Source organism: Macaca nemestrina, chromosome 10, assembly GCF_043159975.1.
Source record: "Macaca nemestrina isolate mMacNem1 chromosome 10, mMacNem.hap1, whole genome shotgun sequence".
In the NCBI taxonomy this organism is placed as follows: Eukaryota; Metazoa; Chordata; class Mammalia; order Primates; family Cercopithecidae; genus Macaca; species Macaca nemestrina.
In genome coordinates, this window is record NC_092134.1 from 48,072,764 (window position 1) to 48,095,684 (window position 22,921).

The window sequence follows — 22,921 nt, forward strand, 5'->3', positions numbered from 1 at the left end:
ACATTTTCTTAATCCAGTCTGTCACTGATGGACATTTGGGTTGATTCCAAGTCTTTGCTATTGTGAATAGTGCCGCAATAAACATATGTCATAGGTGGGAACTGAACAATGAGATCACTTGGACTCGGGAAGGGGAACATCAACACCGGGGCCTATCATGGGGGGGGGAGAGGGGGGAGGGATTTTATTGGGAGTTATACCTGATGTAAACGACGAGTTGATGGGTGCTGACGAGTTGATGGGTGCAGCACAGCAACATGGCACAAGTATACATATGTAACAAACCTGTACGTTATGCACATGTACCCTAGAACTTAAAGTATAAAAAAAAAAAAAAAGTCATTGTGGGTCACATGTTTGAATAGTAACATTGCCTAAGTCCATCACGGTCAGTCCAAAATTCAGTGCCAACTAAGTGAAGAGACAGGCTCATATTTTTACCTCCCTGAATCTTAAAAACAAATTATTAATTAAAATGTTGACTCAAGGAGACAGGAGAAAGAATATTTCTTGGTTTGATTTCTTTCATGCTTTATCCAATTTTTAAAATTTCAGTTTAACTTTTCTATTTCCATCAACACAAATAAAGTAGTGCTACAAAATGATAAGTTTGAGCATTGAAATAATTTTTTAAAGATAATAATGTCAAGGCTGAACACAATAAATAACAGTATAAAAAAACTTCCAATTTGACACCATAATTAGGAAAGTATTTTATTGACACATATATCAATCATTACCTGCAAATTTAGGAGCATCAGCACCATTCATCATCCTGAAAGTTAATATTATGAAACAATTACACAGGTTACAGAATAAGGAAACTATAGATTAAAGTTATTTTGGGGATGAAACAGTTTAATCATAAGAATTTCAGTTCTCATGCCAGCTTTTCCACTTCATTGATTTCCGTATATAATCCATAAAACAACATCAATATCAGCTTTAATGTGGCTTGTCTCCTTCAGGGTTCGCAACAAGCTAAGATAAAATATTTTCCTTTATTACATTATGTTGGTTTGTGGGTGTTGTTAGTAAAAGGATGACAACAAGAGAATGTTCATAAAACAACTACACATGGAGTGGAAATTCTAGGACAACACATATGAATCTGCATCTTCTTTATTGATTGACAGCTCAAGTCTCATTAACTTTTCTATCTCAGTCAAGTTAAAAGATAGGTTTGCAATGCAATAGGGATCCAAAAGTAGATGGGGAATACAAATTAATACATGTATCTCTACATCTCTTCAATCATCTTTAGATGAAATATTTTAATAAAATATAGGGAAAACAAAAAGACACTAAAGTTCACTGGATGCTATTATTGAGCAACACAGCTATGGAAACTGAAAAACTATGAATTTAGCTTTATGAAAAAAGTCCCAGACTCAGGAGAGTAACAGATCTAAGAGAACTAAGTGTAAACACGGCATTTTGTACATTAAATTTACTGAGATATGGTAGAACATTAATCACACAATAGTAAGACTTTAATAAAATGGGTCTGTAATTTTAGAAAGTAGGTGAATATTACGAAATGGTAATTTGAACTTTGAAAAAGTACCTTTAAATGACGATTTTAAGGTAACTTAATGAAAAATTAAAATGATAGAGTATTTCTTGAATTAGTATAATAACGTTAATGAACCAAAATTAGTGTCTACCTCTATAAATAAGGGTAATAAACATCTGACATTACAGATAAAATATCCAATCATCCAAATGATAATTACTTAAATTTCTATTCTAATTGAAATTGAATATAGATTTTATCATTACTCTCTAATCTATTTAAGGTAATTTAAAATTAAAAAAATAAAGGCCTTTGTCACTGTTCATTTTCACTTATTCCATGTATTAATTTATCTTTGAAATACTCAATTACAATAATCTAATAGAACAAAGTTTATTAATATATTAATCATTATTGCTACATTAAACAGCATCAGTAAGAAAGTTACATTCGCTTTTATGTGTATAGCATTAACATTTGTTATTGGTAACAAAAGCTATCTTTAATACATGTGTCATAAAAATTAAAACTAAAAAACCTGGATATGCAAATTTCATTACAGTATCTCAAGAATTTTCTGGAGGCCATTTCACATGAACACAGGAAGAAATGCAAAACTCCATTTTACAGATGAGAAAAAAGATAACTCTATTAGAAAACAAACTTGTTAAATATGTATAAAAACCAAATTAAATATAGTACTCTAAAACCTTGTATCCAATTGGTGACATGACTAGATATCCAGACTTCATGAAACAGTTTGCCACATGTTTTGAATGCTGAAGCCTTAAGGATTAGTTGAAAATGTTCGCCTTCTTTTTGCCACTTCCCCATCCACCACTGAGTTGTACAGGATTGTCTCGGAATGATATACGTTCTTTTTTAGAAGGTCTTGTATTTGTTATGATTGGCGATATTGGTATTCCCTTAACTGAACAACCTAGACAGTGATATTAAATGTACATTTTCACTTAATATGAACCAAATAAATTATATTTTAAAGTTAGAAATATATTTAAGTCAAAAACATGCATTTCAAAAGTCTACGATCTTGGAGTTTAACAGAAGTATCTTTGTTAAGCTTATTTTTGTTTGCAAAGTAATACCATATAATCAAGATTGGTATAAAATGTGTTTAGGTTAAATAGAGAGAGGGTACTAAAAGTATTAGATAGATATAATAGTTTCCTTCTATCTACAGATTCAAATATCCTTGGTATTTCGCAACTATAAAAAGATAAATCTTCTTAGTTTTAAGTTATTTATATTTGTTTATATTTCCATAGTTCAAATTTCTATAATTATTTATATTATAATAAATAAAACATGTTAACATTTGTCTTATAAATAGTCCCATTGAATGAAGATCTTTTTCAGAAAAAGGTGTTCTTGGTAAAATGGAAAGTATAATGGATCTAGAATATCAAGATATTCATGAGTTTTACTCTGGCTACATAAAATAGACCTTTGTGACTCTGGGCAGGTAACAGTCTTTCTGAGCATCAGTTTTATAAGTGCGAGAAATAATATGTGCACATCAGGATTATTGTGAAGACTGCCTTTCTGATTATGTTGTAAACGATCGTAAGATCAGTGAGACTGCTTTGTACACAGGTGCTATAAAATGAAAGAAATTATTATTTTTATATTATAAAAACTTTGAGAGGTTAAAAACAGTCATAAGAATGGTTTGTGGATTAAGAATGTTTACTCAGTAAGACCCCAGGATGCCATATCATGAATACTATTAAAGAATTATGGCCGGGAGCAGTGGCTCACGCCTGTAATCCCAGCACTTTGGGAGATCAATGCTGGCGGATCACCTGAGGTCAGGAGTTTGAGACCAGCCTGAACAACATGGCGAAATCCTCTCTCTATCAAAAATACAAAATTAGCCGGGCGTGGTGGCGCATGCCTGTAATCCCAGCTAGTCGGGAGGCTGAGGCAGGGGAATCGCTTGAACCCGGGAGGTGGAGGGTTGCGGTGAGCCGAAATCGCGCCATTGCACTCCAGCCTGGGCAACAAGACCCAAATTCCATCTCAAAAATAAATAAATAAATAAATAAATAAATAAATAAATAAATAAATAAAATAAACAAACACAAAATAATAAAAAATTATGATCCTCTGCTTTAAATCCTGTTAGGATTAAGCAAGAGCACAGGGCTGTATCTGTGGGGAAAGGGTTTGGAAAGCAGCAGAGTGAGGCATTCCAGGGCTTCCTCAGTACTGGCTTGAGGCAAAGGTTGAAGCTACATGATTCTCCATTTTGATGCTTTCGTGTTTAAAAGTAAGGTTACAGAGAGAGAGAAAAAAAAATAGAATGTTTTTTGAGATTAATACTTTTCCAACTAAAATTTTATATATTTGAAAAATATACATCCAAATAAATAGAAGAGTCAACAAACATTAGGCCATTTGAGGAAATCGGTCTGTAATTTCAAATATGATGCAACATGATGGTGAATATTGATTGTAAACGTTCATTTTACGTTTAAAAGCTCTTTAAATACAGAATACTGAATTTTAGTTTTTAATCTTAAAATTATGATTAGGAAAACAAATTTAAAGGAGTTAATGAACCTCCATAAAGGGAATATATTTTACCTTTATTCCACCAAGAGAATAGTACTAAAAAGCAGGGATAAAATTAAAAGCTAGCGATTTAGTACAGGACATGCAGGATACAATAGAGACTAATGCTCATGTCTACAGACACTAGTCTGTAACGGAGCTAGAGACAGAGCATGGCTCAGGAATTCAGAGACCTTCATGGTTGGCACTTGTGAAGGCAAATCTCAGTCGAGAGACTAACAGTTAAGAGAGATGCCAACTGAAGTTGACTTCCACATGTTAGCCAGATTCATTCTACGCCGAGCTACTCTCTATAAATCAGTCAGTAGTCCTTCAAGAAAGTGCAAGAACTCTTTCAAGCAACAGAAATATTACTAAGCATAGAAGCAAGTGTTTCTTAGATGATAAACTATTGGCCTAAAATGCATTAAGAAAGTGTCTTAAAAACTTATCCTCCTTCTACTTACTATTTATACATTGGAAACATATAACTTCATATTTTTTCCCAGATGACAGAAGGGAATGTCTACTTTGGTCCATTTTAAAAAACAATAAAAGTAATAGTAAACCCTCATCTTGCCTCAGCAGTAAAAATTATTTGTAAATAAACTATTTCCTGGATACTGAATATGTATTTATGAGAACACATTAAATAGGGAGAATGCTGGGGTCATGGGTGGAGGTGGAGGGAGAAGGATGTCTGAGTAATGAACTAATGAAGTAACATTACAATTTTGACATATTTATTTAAGGTAAAATAGAGAGATTAATAAAATAGTAAGCAGATTTTCACAAATGACTAATACACACATTTTGTTCCATTACAGTAAACTAAGTCAAGTGCCTTCCAAGCATTATTCAAAGTAATAAGTAGAAGTATTTTAAAATTTAATTCAACAACATCATTTCTTGTTAATAATATTTTTGAAACTATCTTAGTATAAAGATGTATTAAGGGCTTTCTTCATTTTATTTATTTTTTGATACAGTGTTTTGTAGTCACCCAGGCTGGAGTGCAGTGCATGATTTGAATCTCAGCTTACCGAAGCCTCCACCTGCTGGGCTCAAGTGATCCTCTCATCTCACCTCAGCCTCCCCAGAAGCTGGGACTAAAGGCACGTGAAGTGTTTTATTCTTAATATAAGCTTTTTTTTAAACCAACAATGAAAAGTAACATGTAAGGAGAGTACTACTTTTTGTATAAAGTATTGAAACACATATAGATAATTTCATATGCTTCTAAAATAAATATTTCAAAATGAAATAGACTGAATTGCATTAAAGCATAGCTTTTCTTTAGATCAAACCTTTATTCTTAACAATGTTTTTACATTTTAAGGGACTTCTTTATTGACAGAAATTTACCATATGGTACATTTTTCCCCCGATATTATTATGTTGTATTTGAAGCTGCTGATGAATCTTTAAATCTTTTTGTATTTATTCACAGTGTAAACCTATATTTTAAAAACAGTTTTTTAACTTTTCATTGCTTGGTATAATTCCTTAAACAAATAATAATTACAATTTAAAAAGCACATTGGGTAATATTAAAAGACAGCTTTATAGCAGTTTTGAAGTGGAATGAAAATGCTATAGAAAATGAGTCTTTAGCAAATACTTAAGTGAATATATAATGTTTTGTGAAAACAATATTTTAGGTGTGATTAAAAGCTTGAATTGTATTGTTCTGCTATGTGTAAATAGACAATTTGAGCAGTAATCTATATAGCTTATTCTCTCATTGCATTTAGTGAGAGTTTTTTGTTATCATATAAATTCCCAAATCACTAACTATATAGAGAATAAATTGAGGAGTAAAATAACACCTCTCTGAGAGAATCACATATTGGCATTCATTGCAAAGTCATTACTTTGTCCTATGATTACTCCAGAAATGAAAACACATAAAAAGAAGCAATTTAATATGGTCAATGTATAATCATTCTAAAATTACTTACCCATATGAAAATAAAATAGCAAGAGACTCTTGCCTCAAAATATTGATATTGGAGCTAAACCTACTGATGGACTCCTAGAACAAAAATATTTATGACTAACAAATCTTTGACAATTGTTTTCCCTTTTCTGCAACATTATTGTTATAGATTTATGTTACTTTAACAACACTCTGCTGCGTATTTGCAGGTGAGCATATAAATCAACTAATCAATTGCTTATACAAGTGCTGAAACTATGTATTGATGATTATGCTCTATTTTTCAAGAAGTCACTTCTTTGCTACACAATCTGTGTTCTGCTCAAGATTTGTTCTGGTCCTATAAAATTTTATTGTTAAATCCTTGGTTCTTTAACAAATGTCAAGGTCTATATATATGCTGTGTTTTGATAAGTAATTTAATATGTAAAATGCTTTGAATGACTCTCCTGGTACGTATAAAAAAACCGTTAAACAGGTCAAAATAGGAATTTCATGATATATAGTAATACGTCATTGAATTTTCATTGATACACCCAACATTATGTGTCTGGATATATAAATTATTTCAAAATCCTTTCATATTTTATTACTTAACAGCAGATACAGCATAAGTAAAGCATGGAGAAAAAAATTAAACATTTTAATGAAAGTGACCAGAACTAATTTTTAGCAGCAAAGCATTTACATCAATTTAAGTGCTGTGAATGAGTTACATTGGGCAAATTTGGGGTTAAGGTAGATATTACAATATTGAAATAACAGATGGTTTGTAAGGTCATTGCTGTGTTCAAGTTTGAGTTATAATAATCATTTATAGTGAACCTGAGGTAGATAAAATCTAACACTGAAAATAAAAAATAAATATTGAACAGGTTATTTATACCATATTTGGATTTCTTCAATGTAATATTGTGATTTTTCTTGTTTTTGAGATTGCTTTTTAGCTTTTTCAGTGAATAAAATTATTTTTGTACATCATAAAATATTAATAAAATTTTTTTCTCAAAATCCCAATTGAACTGACACGTTTATTCTTCTTATATAAATTTAAGTGACATATAAATAAGAAAATCAGTTATGTTTGGTACACCTGATAGTCACAAAAATATCCACCGTATTTGTTACTAGTATTATTACTGGTGTCAATAATCAAAATATTAAAAAAAAACATGTGAGTAACACATTTTTTTGTCTGTGTATATTGATTTTGAAAAAACAATGACTGTAAAAGCTAATACATATCACATTGGGTTGGGAATCTCATTTTGATAAATGCGTAGTTTTTTTTAACTCATGTAAATACATGAGTTAAAAATACATGCCTGTTTATTTACCTTTTATAATATCTACCATGCATATTTTACATTTGAATCTTTGAGGCTGCCTTATAATATGCACTGTTTTCCCACGTTTTATTTTTAACAAACCAGTGTGTTGATTTTTTCTTAAAGATGCCATGTGATGTGTTTGCAAAATGATGGCTTGAATGTGGTGCTAAAAATGTGGTGCTAAAAAAAAGTCTTCACTAAATTCTGTCATTCTTACATTGTTTTCATGCTTTTTTCTTGGAGGGTTTTTCTAATTCTTTGAGTGAGTGGTTTCTAGTTATAAAATCTAAAAGGGTTTTGTGATTTGTTTCAGAACTAAATTGACTTCCTAATGTGGCCTGTAAATTAACTAAAACCCTTCTTTCCATTGATAACTACTCCATGTAATGCTGGTTATTGTGGTTTTCTGGTTTCCCACTGAAATAGTTGATACCTATTGCGTGTTTAAGCTTTTAAATTGCCTGGATGATCAAAAGCATATTCCAATAAGCAGTTAAGAATGAAATTTAACAATCCATAAACTATCTATGTCCCACATTTTCTACTGCACACAGTTCTAAAAGGCATTCTGAAAATCAGGTCATATAAGTCCTGTTTATTTTGTTAGTTTGGGAAAGGTCTATTCCCAAACTCCACAATCTTTTTTTTTTTTTTTTTTTTTAATGTCCTCTTCAGGGCTTTATTCATTTTCATTATATTTACAACAAAGTATCTACAAATACTTGTAATTAATTGAAGAACAATGGCATAAGTGATGCTTATAGTTGAGAGCATCTTTTTTAATGGATCTTGATGGATATGCATGTTCCTTTGAAACAAGTCAGTCTTTATTTATATATAACATTTCAGCCTCTCTCTCACCATATTTTCCCATATTAATTTTGCTAAAATAAATTTTTAGCAAAATAGGAATTTTAAATAAATTCCAAAATGCTTATTATTAATCTATTTATTTTAGAATATAAACATTTAAAATTCAAATTAGATTTTCAAGGTCACTTTGAGTCTTTGAAAAATTTAATTTAAAATCTTTCATCTAGTTACATATTCATTCAACACCTATTCCTTTCAATGGAACTTTCCTGTTAATTTTCTTCTGTGAGCCAAATAATATAAGAAACTGTCATACTGCAGTTGCTTTCTATTTGACTCTATTTTCTTAATTTCATCTTTACCATTTTCATATGGAACTTGTATAAAACAAATACTTATTTCCACATTCCCAGATAGTGAAGCCTTGTGAATAGATCTCCCAAAAATTTTTCATGGAAACTTTCATTATCCGTTTTCATACTTATTAGTTCTTAGCAGGGAGACATTTGGCAACAATAAACATAACTAGCCTGAGGATTTATTATGTTATTTCACTCCAGTTTCATTCATTTGACAAATGCATTTCATATTTAACAACATCCATTTATTTTTGCACACTAGCTAGCGTGAATAATTGGTTTGAAAGAAAAAATAATAACAAAAATACAAGTCAAACAATTTAAGAAAGAAAATGATCATATAAATGGATAAGAACTAAAATATTACAGTTAGAAACATCATGCTTTAATGTATTATCAATAGAGCATGAATGGATCCTGTCGTCAAAAAATGTTAATTTTTTAACAAAGAGTAAATGTAGCTAACATATGTACAACTAGCTCTTTTACAAAATACAGATGAAATTTGTCTTTTTCTGGATAATGTCAATTCCTGTTGAAACTAGCTACTGTCTTAGCTCTGTAAACATTATTCTGTAGTTACTAATAACTGTTATATTTAACTGTGCCTGGAATAATTGTTGACTGTTTCATTCAACTGTCTTAGATTGTTGTTACTTAGGATAGTAACAAGTTGTTAAAAGACAATAAATCAATTACTATTTATTATGTGTTTACTCTTCTAAAATGTAGATTTTAAAATTAATCCATATTAGATGAACCCACTAACCATGTAAATGTGCTCTTAGTGTAAAAGCAATTAATTTTCACCTTCTAGGTCTAGGTAGTAGACTATTTTAAGGGTTTAAGTGTTAATGTTTTTCTCTAATTAATTGTCCAGGTTCAGTAACAAGATATCAACACCTAACAAATTTGTGTCTTAAAGTTCCTGGCCAAAAATTTCAGTCCAAGAGTCAGACTTAATAGTTTAAACAATAATTTAGATGACTCTTAAAATGTAAATTTTTACAATGCTAGAGAATAACTCTTGCTGACCATAAAGTGATAATAATAATAAAGATAATCCCATGAGATGTGGCTATAAGTTCATTACTGATATGTTACCTCAAGTTGAATAGTTGAGATAAAAACAAAAGAGGATTTTAAAAGACCCAGATTTCATTATGTGTAGAACAAAAGAGTTTAAATCGGCCACAGTTATTTATAAGATTTACCTTTTTATTGTTTTTATATGAGGAAAAATATAACATCTAGAGTGGGATTGAACTTTTAATATTTTAATAGGAAATATGAAAGTCAATTTTGACTTCTCCAATGAAACTGAGCAACAATTGACATAGATAGTGGATATCAAGTAATTATTTTATTAGAAGAGTTTATAGGTAGAATGGCATCACTTACAAATGTGCCAATTAACAGTATTACTGTAATTCACATATTTTTAAATTTCTTATTTTGCATTTAATAATTACATTTTTTATCATCAAATCTACTGGAGTTAGAGTATTATGTACTTATTGCCCATATTTCCTCATTATCCTTTTGCTCTTCAGTTCTCTGCCAATGTCAATTCACTAATATAACATTACTGAAATGTCACATTGATGAAACTGCAGGGACTTAAGAGTCCAATAATATTCCAGACTCTGGCTAGTACTTTAAATTTACTGTCTCTTTCCATCTTTATTACAGTCCTGAAAGATGCATAGCACTACCCTCATTTTTAAAATGTGAAAACATAGGTAATTCAGATAAAAGCCAAGTGATGGTAACATAATCAAAACTTGGCTTTATGTGACTAAGGTTTATCTTAAAGAAGTCAATATCTTGCTTAATATTCTGTAATAAAGTATGTCTATAATATATTAGTACCATAAAAAATCATTAAGAAAGTAAATTTTGCATGCTTTGGGATGAATTGACCTGCGTATTTCCAGGTAATATGACCTATATATTACCTGGAAATAATGCCTATGAAACTAAAAATGAATAAAAGGCATTAGTGAAAAACAATACTATTTTCAATTTTCATAAGTTAGAAGAGAAAGATTTCTCTTTATGTAAAATTATATATATACATATAACTCTAACATGATTTTTCTAATTTAAAAATTTTATCAAAAGGTTTATTCACATTTTCATATCCTTTACTTATCTTCCTAAACTTCTGTTCACTCCTCAAGTTCTTTGTAATCTTGACCTTACCAGAAGTTCTGGAGTTGTTCGAAGAATACTCATTTTTGAAAGATTTTTATTATATTACATGAACACATATTTTGATAAAACATTAATGAGTAGTGACTACTTTGAACCTTGCAAAAATAGACTGAGAATACTACAGACTTCTAAATGGCATTTTCTTTAAGATAGTGTCTGAGGAAAATACATCAGAATTATATAACTATTTGGATTTTGTAACAGTCATGTGAAGTAAAATTAATATGCTAGTAAATTAGTGGAGAAATTAATCAAAACTCAATTTCTTCTTTTTTATATATAGTTGCAGTCTATATTTTAAAACATGCAAGCAGGGACATGATAAAACATAACTTTTCCTCACTTTTTCAACACTACATACATAATTTCAAATTAAGGTAAATGTGAAATGTTTCTAACATCCAGTGAAGAAATAATTTATTTGTAAATTTCAGTTATGAAATTTAAGGGACCAGTAGGAAGTAGCAAAGCTCCCAAAATGTTCAAAGTGCTAGTTAAACAACATGGAGCTTTGGAAAAACTTTTTTTCAAAGCAGATGTATTAGTTTGTTCTCATATTGCTGTAAAGAAATACCTGAGACTGCATAATTTATGAAGAAAAAAGGTTTAATTGGCTCATGGTTCTGCAGGCTGTACAGGAAGCATGATGGCATCTCCTGACCTTCTTGAGGCCTCCCCAGAAGCTCACAATCATGGCAAAGGTAAAGGGGGAGCAGGCATGTCACATGGCCAGAAGAGGAGCAAGAGACAGCAAGGGGGTAGGTGCTCCACAGTTGTAAATAACCAGATCTCAGAAGAACTGACACTATTGCAAGGACAGTACCATGGGGGGATGCTGCTAAACCATGAGTGATCCAATGTGATCCTCCCCTGTGATCCAATCATCTCCCTTTCAGTCCCCATTTCCCACACTGGGGATTAGATTTCAACGAGATGTGAGCAGGGACACACATCCAAACTGTATCAGCAGATATATATTAGAAACAGATGGCAGACAGCTTGGAGAACAAGATGACAAAATGGGCAGGTAAATTCACTGATGAAGCATCAGTGATTAGTATATTCATAAATTAAAAGAAAATAATTTATACTTGTAGTCATAAATGGTAATACAGCAAGGATTCGGAAGTAAAGGTGTGTGTGTGTGTGTGTCCATTTGTTTTTGTGTGTCTAATCTGTTGAACTATCTATGTCTTTGGCCTACTATTTTATGTAAAACTGTAAATTTATAATCCAAGTAAGAAACTTGGTAGCATGAAAATGTCACATTATTATGATTTTCTCTTCCTTTAATGAGAAGGCACTATAATGAGAATGTTGTGGTTCTGGCTGGCAAGAGACAATAAAGTATGAATATCTCCACATTCTTTGTGTTGAAAGATTCCTTAGATGGTTCTAAATAACAGGTGCTGGTGCAATACCAGAGCTTTACTTCCCTGAAATATATAAGGGACTTCTAGATTTGAGAATGTTGCATGGCTCTTATGTGAGTACTCTTATTTTGCAATAGTCTTAGATAATAGTAACAGCAGTTACTCACACTGTAATTTACTAAAGATAAATTCCTAAGGAGTATGGACCACAGTGAACCACAGTGCTTATGTTTAGTGGGGTTTATTGGGGTTTCTTTGGAGAAGACATCCTTCTCACCCAACCACTCCTTGCTGTAGGAATGGAAAGAAACAACTCAAGACGACAGAGGTAGGTTCTCCAACGTTAAAAATTAATGCTGCAATTCATTACACATTTTTAATTGGATGATGTTTATTATTAATGCTTTCAGAAAGAAAAAAACAAGTCTATTTCACGTAAGACATACTGTTTCTTTTTGAAATGCCATTACTTTTTATTTTTGAAAATAAACTTAAGCTCTACTTAAAAAAAAACTGCATCATTTACTTTTATTATGTGTAATCATAAGGTACAGACTGCCCTGTCGTTTTAATGTTTAGAACTTAGATATTTAATTTGAAATTATATCAACAATATATAATAGTGCTCAATATATAATAGTGATCAACAGGCGTTTGTTGAATCAAACGGCCATATATAACTTCAAAGGTACAATTTTTTCAGGGTAAATTTAAAGTATTATTAACTTTCTCTTCAAAAAAGGAAGCTTCCCGTCTCTTTCCAATTTTGGTCCATTAATATATTGGAGTTCTCTTCAAAACATATACTGTTGTTATTTTTTTTTTCAGGAGAGATTTCAGGCCTGACTCTTTAATATTCTTCATCAGAATTAATCAGATTTACAACCAAGGTCACATTTCACAGAATTCCATAAATTGAAAAACTTAAATTTCTCTTAAAGGAGATTGCTGGCTAGCATCTTACTCCTTTGTTTTTCCCATAACAATTCATACTTGTATAAAAACTTCAAACACTTTAATAACCACCTTCAAAATAATCTAATTATTAAATTACATTGTAACTTTAGGTCTATAACTAGCTGCTTCTTCAGTGTCTTTAATTTTCAATTACAAGCAACATTTTCCTACAAAGTAAACATCTAATTATGGATTAACTAAAAGATCACTTTCAAATGTCATTCTATGAGATAGGGACTGACTTCTCAATAGAAAACTCCTTTTTTTTTTTTTCTTTTTCTTTGAAAATGGATTGAGACATGAAAAATCAACTACTAAATATTTATGGTAGAATATTCTTAAAATAGATAATTTCTGTAGAAGTTGTGGGTTTTAATATGAGTTTTAGCATTCTAAAATTCAACTCAATTTTATAAAATAGCTGTAATATCTCACAGATAATGTAGTCTTCTGATCTTTACTTTAAAATCATTTAAAGAAAATATTAAGTTTTTCCCCTCTCTGTTGATTGTGCTGAGCTAAAATAGTTAGAGACCACTTAAACAATGTTCAAGATTACAATCATTTGGAAGCATTCTGGCATAGAGAAAAGTTTGAGTTCAAGTATGATTTTCATACTGAAAAATATCAGAAATGATATTGCTTTTTATTTGGGAAATTGTTGACTATAAAGTTGTATTGTTCTAGTTGCAGAATTATGGAATGTGAAAGCTAGAAGTACTCTTTATCTCCTTTATATCTGTTTTTTTTTTCTACCCCTCTTCTCATGAGTCCAAAATACACATACGTACCTTTCTAATTTTCACAATAACATTCTCTTAATGGACAAACCAGACCTCAAATATCCTATTCAAGTTTACAGAAACCATATATGTAAGAAACAAAATTCAAATTTAGATATGGTCTACTCCAAATTTCCTTCCACTATGCCAGACTGCCTTTCCCTGCTAAATTTACATAAGAGTGGCAAATGATTTAACCAAGTACACAAACAAGCTGGGAAGGAGCCAACAAGGACTAGAAATGAGACTGCCCAATCTCTAAACACATATTCTTATCAATACCACACTCACCATGTTTAAAAACCTCAATCAGCTTATTAATCATCTTTTACTACTCTTTACCTCATAATTGCAGTTTAATGAGAGCTATATTATACTTTATTAGTTATTCCCTAGTTAACAGTTTTTTCCTAGTTAACGACATAGTTTTATAGGCTATTTCCAGTCTATACATTTCTAAAACTTAGAAGAAAGAGAAAAAGAATGATGGAACAATGCTTTCTTGACAATTTCAGGCCTTATGCTTTTCTTCGATTTCCCTCAAACACAGTTTCTAGACTAAAATGCTGTGAATAAATAATACTTGGACTTCATGTGGTCCAAGCTGCTTATCTCTTTTAAAGAAAATTCAGTCTGAATTACTTTTCATAAAGATGTTCTTCATAAATACACTTATAATTCAAATACGTACATATATGAAAATTATTATATTCAGAAATTAGTAATTTAAGGTATATATTATATATCATATAATATATATTCCATATTCCATTATCTATTTATTGCCTCTTAGCAGCAGAGCCTTGCTCTGTTGCCCAGGCTGAAGTGCAGTGGTGTCATCATAGCTAACTGAGGACTCAATCTCCTGAGCTCAATCGATCCTCCCACCTCAGCCTCCTGAGTAGCTGGGACTACCGGTGCACAGAACCACACCTGGCTAATTTTTGCATTTTTTGTAGAGTAAGGGTACCACTATGTTGCTCAGGTTGGTCTCAAGGTCCTGGGCTCAAGCAATTCTCCCACCTCGACCTCCCAAATTGCTGGGATTATAGGCATGAGCCATTACACCTGGCTCATAAATATTTTTGAATGAAGAAATTACAGGATTGGCTTCATATGGGCTAGATCTGTGGAAATTTGCATCTTCTGATTGTGTTATTTGAAAACTTTCCCTGAAATAAAACACTTACCATATGGATGGATTATATTTTTTAATGTTTATAAATGCCAGGATTTTGCAAAGCTCTGAGAATATATGATAGATGGTGAATGTCTACTAAATAGGCAATCTTCTACCCTGCTTCTTTGTTGGTAAAGCTTTCCTCTTACTATGGAGCAAGAAAATGTCAGATACTCTCCTAGCTCTGATGCATCTAAAGGATGATGATATTCATCCATCCGTCCATCCATCCATCTATGTATCAATTCCTCCAATATATATAATAGACAATATGCCAGGGAATTGCTCTAGGTACTTAGAATATTTAATTAAATCCCTGCCTTCTTGTAGCATACACTCTAGTATAGGAGAAGAAGAATCAATAAACACAAAATATTAGTACAACATTGTTGTCGACAATGGAATTGTAAAAAAAGTATGTTTAGGGCTTTTAAGAGATTTACCTCCCTGATATAAGCCAAGCCCTTGAAAATTACATCTTCATGTCAATTAAATTCCATCATAGAGTGCTTTTTATAATATATGACAACATTAATATCTGCATCAATTTATTAATCTAAATCTCATACATACCATTTGGAAAGAAGTCCACTAATGTTAAAGAAAATGTTTCCTCTTTGTTTTTGTAAAAAACAATATCCATTTAAAAATAAAGTGATATGAATACATGATATAGGAGAATAGCAACAATGGCTCATATATTCATTTATTCACTTAATGTAAGTGCCTACTATGTGCTAGGCACATATAGTTCATCTTTATATTTTCTTAATGACTTGTGGAAGTGATTCTCACATTGTAGGCCTGTAACTGCTTACTATCATGATGTGTGGTTTATATAATAACACATAAATATATACAATGATAGTTCTTGAGTTCACACAGTGTGGAATTATTATGCATGTTACACATACACACACAGACAGACACATACTTCCAGGTATGCACAAATTAGATATTAATATACATGTGTACACACAACATGCTACCTTCTTGATTTGCAAGTTTAAAATTATATTATTGAAATGTGCTTATTCTACTTGAAATAAACCTCAATATCCATCTTTGGAATCTACTTTTGCTTTAGCTACTATCCCTAGTCCTTCTAACTATAAACAGTATTAGGCATGAACTCCTAGCAATCTATTTCATTTTGAAGTTCTTATCACCAAAATCAATTATTTTTTCATAGGAGCTATAAAATTACTCTTTCAATATATTAGAGGAAGTATGTAATGTTAGAACAGATTCAGAATAGCTTTAACAAACATTAGTTTTCTAAAACACTTATTTTTCGAAATCTTCATTTGTTACTTATTATTAGTAGGAAATTTGAAGTCTTCTACTTTACTTTCAAACTTACCTAAAACCGGGCTTCCTCTCTAATCCAACCTTATTTTACATTACTTCAGTATATGGAACCTCTGGCCCAGACATACTCTTCAATGTTCCATAATTATACATTCATATTTTACCTTTTACCTTTGTTTAAATGGTTTTCTTCTACCTCTATCCTTACTTAAATCCTGATTGTCATTCTAGGCACAAATCATGTATAGTGCCTTTAAGAAGTCTCTCTAAGTCAATTCAGCCACTATAATTGCTTCTCTTCTGAACAATGTTTTCTGTCATATTCAGAAAATTCAATACCATACTAAAGGGCGAACTTTTCATGAGTTTAGATATAACCAAAGAAAAGCTTGAGTAGGGTCTGATTACTCACTATTACAGAGGCACTGTGGGTTTTCAAAACGCAAGTAACTATGAAAATGGAATGTATCCTGGAAAGTACAGAGACAATCAGAAGGAGGCACCTGGAAACCACTCGTGGGGATGCAGGGAGCAGTGAGCATTGAATAAATGACTATTGGATAATTTAATGATTAAAAACTATATTAATTTTTGTTCGACTATTTTACTAACTAAGCTATATGTTTTAGTCCATAGAAGAATAAAAGATCACTGGATTTGGAACAACAACAAAAAAAGATGAATTCAAGTTGCTGCTCTTCTTTGCTAATTTTTTGTGTGAAAAACAAATTAAATTCCTGAATTTCATTTATGTTAGCTGTCAAAGAAATATGATCATTATACATGAGAAAAGACAAATAAATATAATGTATAAAGCTATAAATTACCCTAACAATAAAAGCATTATTATATATTGCAAAGCATACTTTAAGCATTAAATGAGGAAATTAATTGAGAAAACTAAAATCATTTAGTAAATTCAAATATTTTGCCTAAATATTACATAAATGAGGAAATCTCTTGCTACGTCCATTTTATAAATGGCAATTTTTGAATGAGAATGTAATCTCTTTCATAACTTTGTAAACCAGATGAAAGATCAGAAATCTAGATAGCAGAAGACTGCTTTGGCCTCTTTGTAAGGAAATAGTAAAGCCTAAAAGGAAAGGGACAGAAAATTTAGGAGGTTCTCTAAGAAAAGACATATTGCCTGAGATGGCCAGCATGTTAAAAGTATACTCCTCCTGGTCTTATTATATTTGACACACAGAAAAGGAAGGCAATTCTACTATGGGGTTGTTTTGTAATGATGCGAGAGAATCACAAAACATACAACAACAAACAATGAGGACAACAGGTACTATTCTTCCGGGCCTTACAATACCCAAGGCAATATATCACATGCTTTATGTATATTTTTACTCAGTTTTTCCTTACTAAAACTATGATACAAACATTACTATTCCCATTTTACAGAGAGTAAACTTAATGTTAGAGGTTAAACAATTTACTCAAGGGCACACAACTCATATGTGATGGTGGAACTGGGATTTTAAATCTGAATTTTTCTGATTCCAAAGAATACATGTTATAAAATTATAACAACAATAAAAGGGAAACATCTAGAAAAGTTCAAAGGCTCAAAAAGAGTTTTACAGATATAGTCCACAAAGTACTCTCTAGATTTGGCCTGCAAAGCTAAAAAAAAAAGTATTCTTTTTTTTTTTTTTTTTTTTTTTTTTGAGACGGAATCTTTGCTCTGTCACCCAGGCTGGAGTGCAGTGGCGCTATCTCAGCTCACTGCAAGCTCTGCCTCCCGGGTTCACGCCATTCTCCTGCCTCAGCCTCCTGAGTAGCTGGGACTTACAGGCGCCCGCCACCACGCCCGGCTGTTTTTGTATTTTCAGTGGAGACGGGGTTTCACCGTGTTAGCCAGGATGGTCTCAATCTCCTGACCTTGTGATCCGCCCGCCTCGGCCTCCCAAAGTGCTGGTATTACAGGTGTGAGCCACCGTGCCCGGCCAAAAAAATTATTTTATTAATAGCTTTATAAGGTGACAAGTTTTGAGACAGAGAGAGAAAGCTAAAGGAAAAAGACCTTTCAGGATACCAAAGCTGTAACTGGTTGACTCAGGGCCATGGAGGCTTAGGGCCCAAGGACTTTGATTTCTACAGAAAAATAGACTAAGCCAAATATTTTAGTTAAGCAACTAAGAGTAGGTTTCTTGTAAGCTGAACCAATTAGACCATGTGCCTAGATACTTGAGACTTCCATACTTTAGCCCAATAGATGCTTCTTTTAAAATTATGTTTAGGTGGTGATTATAAAGAACACTTACTAAGGACTGATTTTGTACCAGTTTGTGTTCTAACCGGTATGCATTTGATCCCAAAAACAACTCTACAAGGAGGTACTTCTATTATCATTCCTATTTTAAAGATTAAGTCCTCATTCAAATCCTGGCAAATTTACCTCAGAGACCATACTCATTAGTATATAATACTAATGTTGTTATAGTTACTTAGCAACTACAGTGATTAAGCAAGTACTATTTGATTCATAATCATTTTGTTATTTTTTAAAAACTTCATTTTTCTAAAGTAGTTTGCCTTAAATTGTTACTTATTAAACACATTCAGAGATTAGTATTGTTTTCAGTAATATTATTTGTTGACAAGTAGTTGGAATTACAGTGAGAATTGCATTATTTCAGTTTCTTGGAGAATGTGTTAAAAATGAACTCTATATAATTACATCCCTAAAATCTGTAATTCAATATCATGTAAGTGAATGATGAAACTTGCATATTTGAAAATAGTTGATGATTTATTGAGCTATTAATGTGTTAACATTCAGGTAATACATTATAAACAGAAGTTTTGAAATTCTAAAGTGAAAAAGCAATTTTTTGTTTTTGTTTTTAATTTGTTTATTTTTTTTACCTAAAATGCTCCAAAGAGATATCATATGAGTTTGTAATATGCAATGCATAAAATTATCATTACTCATTAATATGTATTGACACAGGCTGATTACTTCTGAAATGGAATATAGATTTTGAAATTCGATAAAGTTGATACATTATGTTAACAACTAAAAAATTTATATTAGGTGAATAATTTAAACTTAAAATATTTATTTCTTAACTATATAGACTAGGGCAACATTTCAATGACGAGATTCTATAATCATATAAGAAAAATTCAAGCTCTCGAAGGTCTTTGAAACTTGGAAAATATTTTAAAATTAGACATATAGGCCGGGTGCAGTGGCTCACGCCCGTAATCCCAACACTTTGGGAGGCCGAGACGGGCGGATCAGGAGGTCAGGAGATAGAGACCACCCTGGCTAACACGGTGAAATCCCTTCTCTACTAAAAATACAAAAAATTAGCCGGCCGTGCTGGTGGGCGCCTGTAGTCCCAGTTACTCGGGAGGCTGAGGCAGGAGAATGGCGTGAACTCGGGAGGCGGAGCTTGCAGTGAGCCGAAGAATGCGCCACTGCACTCCAGCCTGGGCGACAGAACGAGACTCCGTCCCCCCCAAAACAAAAACAAAAACAAAAACAAAATAAAGAAATACATCAATAAAATAAAATTAGACATATTAAAATTATTTCAAAAGTAAATTAAAATTTATCAAAATGAACTTGCATGTATTAATAAATATAAATGATTATAATCTAATAAAGCCAAGTACTTGGATGAAAAGTGAAAGTCCGAGAATCATTTTGAAGTTTTCATTTATCTGGAGAGCACCATCTGGATCACTGAATTTTTCACCTTCAATCAAATATTGATTTTGTATTTGTGTCTGTGTGAGCCTATATATATGTATGTATATAACTGTAACACCAATAAGTAATAAAACTTTCAAAAATAACAATAAGTATAATTAAGTATGAAGATTTAATTTTAAAGTAAAAAGACAATTATTGTCATATTTTAGAAGATATCTCAAAATCTCTAGGGTTAAATAAGGACTTTGAAAAAAATTACTCTCTATTCCCCTGAAATAGCACAAGATACAGATATTTTTTAAATGTTTACATTTTTCAGAGTTAATAATTGCAATATAAGTCTTGTTGAAATCATTATCTTTATATTCTCTCTCCACATATATAACAAATGTTATATAAATATATGTTTAATATATATGTATATTTCTCACCAAATTAAAGGTAATAGATGTATGTGACAGATTTATGAATATAAAGTTATCATTAATAGACATAATCAAACTCTTACATATGAATGGAAATAGTTTTTGAAAGCATGTTTTTTGACCGTATAATATTATTTAAAGCTCTCCTATTTAAAAAAATTTCTTTGAAAATTATCTTTAAATATAGTATCTACTAAATCAATGGCAAAAGGCCAAGACACACTACTTTCATATATAAATCTAACATTTTACAATTAATCTAAAAATTTCTTTTAAAATTAAATGATCAAAGAATTCAATATGATTCACGTGTGTGGGGGGCAGGAGATATTGAAGCCCAGAATACAATTAAAATAAAAACTGATGCAGTTAATTTTAGAAATAATTTAATTTTGTTTGTATCAAAAGAGTATATTTAAAGAAAGAAAAAATCTAAATGCACATTTTTGGGCAGTTCAGGTTGCTGGCATCTTACCCCCATCTGAAAAAGAATTCTTGCTGGCATTAGGTTCCATCAATTCGTTTGTGATTTCTAAATTAATTTTGAAGGAAACCACAACTTACTTGAAGATCCTGCTGAGTGTCTGTGTGCCTGATTTTTTTTTTCTCTGTTCACAGACAAAGCACTTCCACTGGTCATGGAAAGAAGGTCTAAATCCGTGTCTTCTCTGCTTACAAGTCTTGCCTGGGAGCAATGGAAGAGAATGTATACAATCATGAAACAAAATATGGCATTTTCTGAATACAGCTCACATTACCCCAAATAAACAAACAGGCTCTGTCAAACAACCTTCTTCAAAATGATACCACAATCCTTTATTGCTGCCCAGGCAGAACAAATGCACTATGTCAAAGCATTTTTTGCAAATAAGAGTCGATTGTAAAATTGAGGATTGCTATTTGAGTCTGTACAACAAAAGAAAACATTTTAGTACAGTAATTTTGATGAAAATCAGTCTCAAAGTTAGCTGATGAAACTTTAAAGAGCTTAACATTATTTATTTGCCAAGTATATTATTTAATTCTTAATTGAATGTTAGACATGTCATATTGGGTTATTTTTTGCAATAATTATATGTTGCCACTTACATGTATTAGTCTTATCAATGAAATTCTCTGAAATGCCTTTCATCCCATACTTGCATACTGTTAAGGTACAGACAATCTTTACCTTCTCATTATAACCATTATCAATATAAAAATATTACATTTAAGTCTAATTTTGGGATAATTATAAATATGTAGATGTTTCAGGATATTATTTAATGAACATAAAAATTAAATTATCTATTTTATCTCAAATTGCCTTTGAACTTTTATTACTTAGACCAAATCTAAGTGTCAAAAATAATTGCATCTCGCCTATAAAACATTGTTGTACATAATGTTGAATATCATTACATAAAGATATATTAGGATTCAGTTCTGAAATAGGGGGAAGTGCCATGAGGGAAAGCAAAGCAGCCTCAAAGTAGCTGGGATTTAACCAAAACCACACCATGCTTGAAATCCTGTGAAAACGCATTGTTCTTAATGTTTGATGTTCGGAAAACTTAAGTATAGCAAAATAAAAGCATAAAACCACCACTGTGGTTAAAAAGCTGTCTCCATATGATGAGCTACAAAGACTCAAGGAACTAGAATCCAAAAATGATCCTCTTTAAAATTCAGATATTTGCCCTTCACCTTTACATCCCCCTCCCACCTTCTTCCTACTCTTAAACATATGAACTTACATTTATTTATTTAATATACTTATATTTTTCCAAATTCATTTATGTTTTCCCTGATTTATTTGGTCTTAATTGACAAACAAAAATTGCATACACGTATCATGTACAATACGATGTTTTAAAACATGTATACACTGTGGAATGGCTAAATTGAGCTAATTAACATATGTATTGCCTCACAAACTATTTTTAAGTAAGCAAGTATTGCTCTTGCTGATTTCAGAATATAAACCATTGTATAATGTCAATCATTTCTTAATGTAACTGGCTAAGTAATATAATTACATTGTCAAAAAACCTTGGTAGAAAACATTAAAATAAAATTATAAATTGGCTTCCAATTTACACTTGTGATTTGTATGAAAAATGCTATACATTACTTTTGAAATGTATTTCAACAGTATACAAGAGTACATGTCTAACATTATAATAGCTTCATTAGAAAAGTTCCATCAATGGTAAACCTTAAAAAACAAAAACAAAAACAAAACAAAACAAAAAACAGTCAAAAGTTAAGGGGAAACATGAAAGCAATACCACAATTTTGGTGAGACTACTTAGATAACAAGAAAAAAACATGTGAACCGCATAAGGGACCCTTCTGCAAATTAAAGAGGCTTTAAGATTATAAGCCTTAATATTGTAAAATGAGGTTTATGTATTTAAATGTAATGACATAATTTCACTACACCTATTTAGAGAGTAGAATTCCCACTCTACCCTGAATAAGAT

General features: G+C 31.3%; 1 protein-coding gene across 3 annotated transcripts in view; it reads right to left on the minus strand.

Moving 5' to 3' along the window:
• Positions 1-721: 721 nt before the first annotated feature.
• The window catches only part of LOC105473267 (leucine rich repeats and IQ motif containing 1), a 239,268-nt gene continuing 217,068 nt past the window's right edge, over positions 722-22,921 (minus strand). The window contains exons 26-27 of one of the 3 annotated variants that reach the window (XM_071071347.1): positions 21,021-21,141; positions 722-2,456 (exon numbers count right to left, since the gene is read on the minus strand). In XM_071071347.1, coding sequence (XP_070927448.1) covers positions 2,311-2,456; positions 21,021-21,141 — 267 coding nt within the window. In that variant the 3' untranslated portion in view covers positions 722-2,310. Of the gene's footprint in view, positions 2,457-20,851; positions 21,142-22,921 lie in introns of those variants that run through there. The other 2 variants (XM_071071349.1, XM_071071348.1) reach the window with 2 other exon arrangements.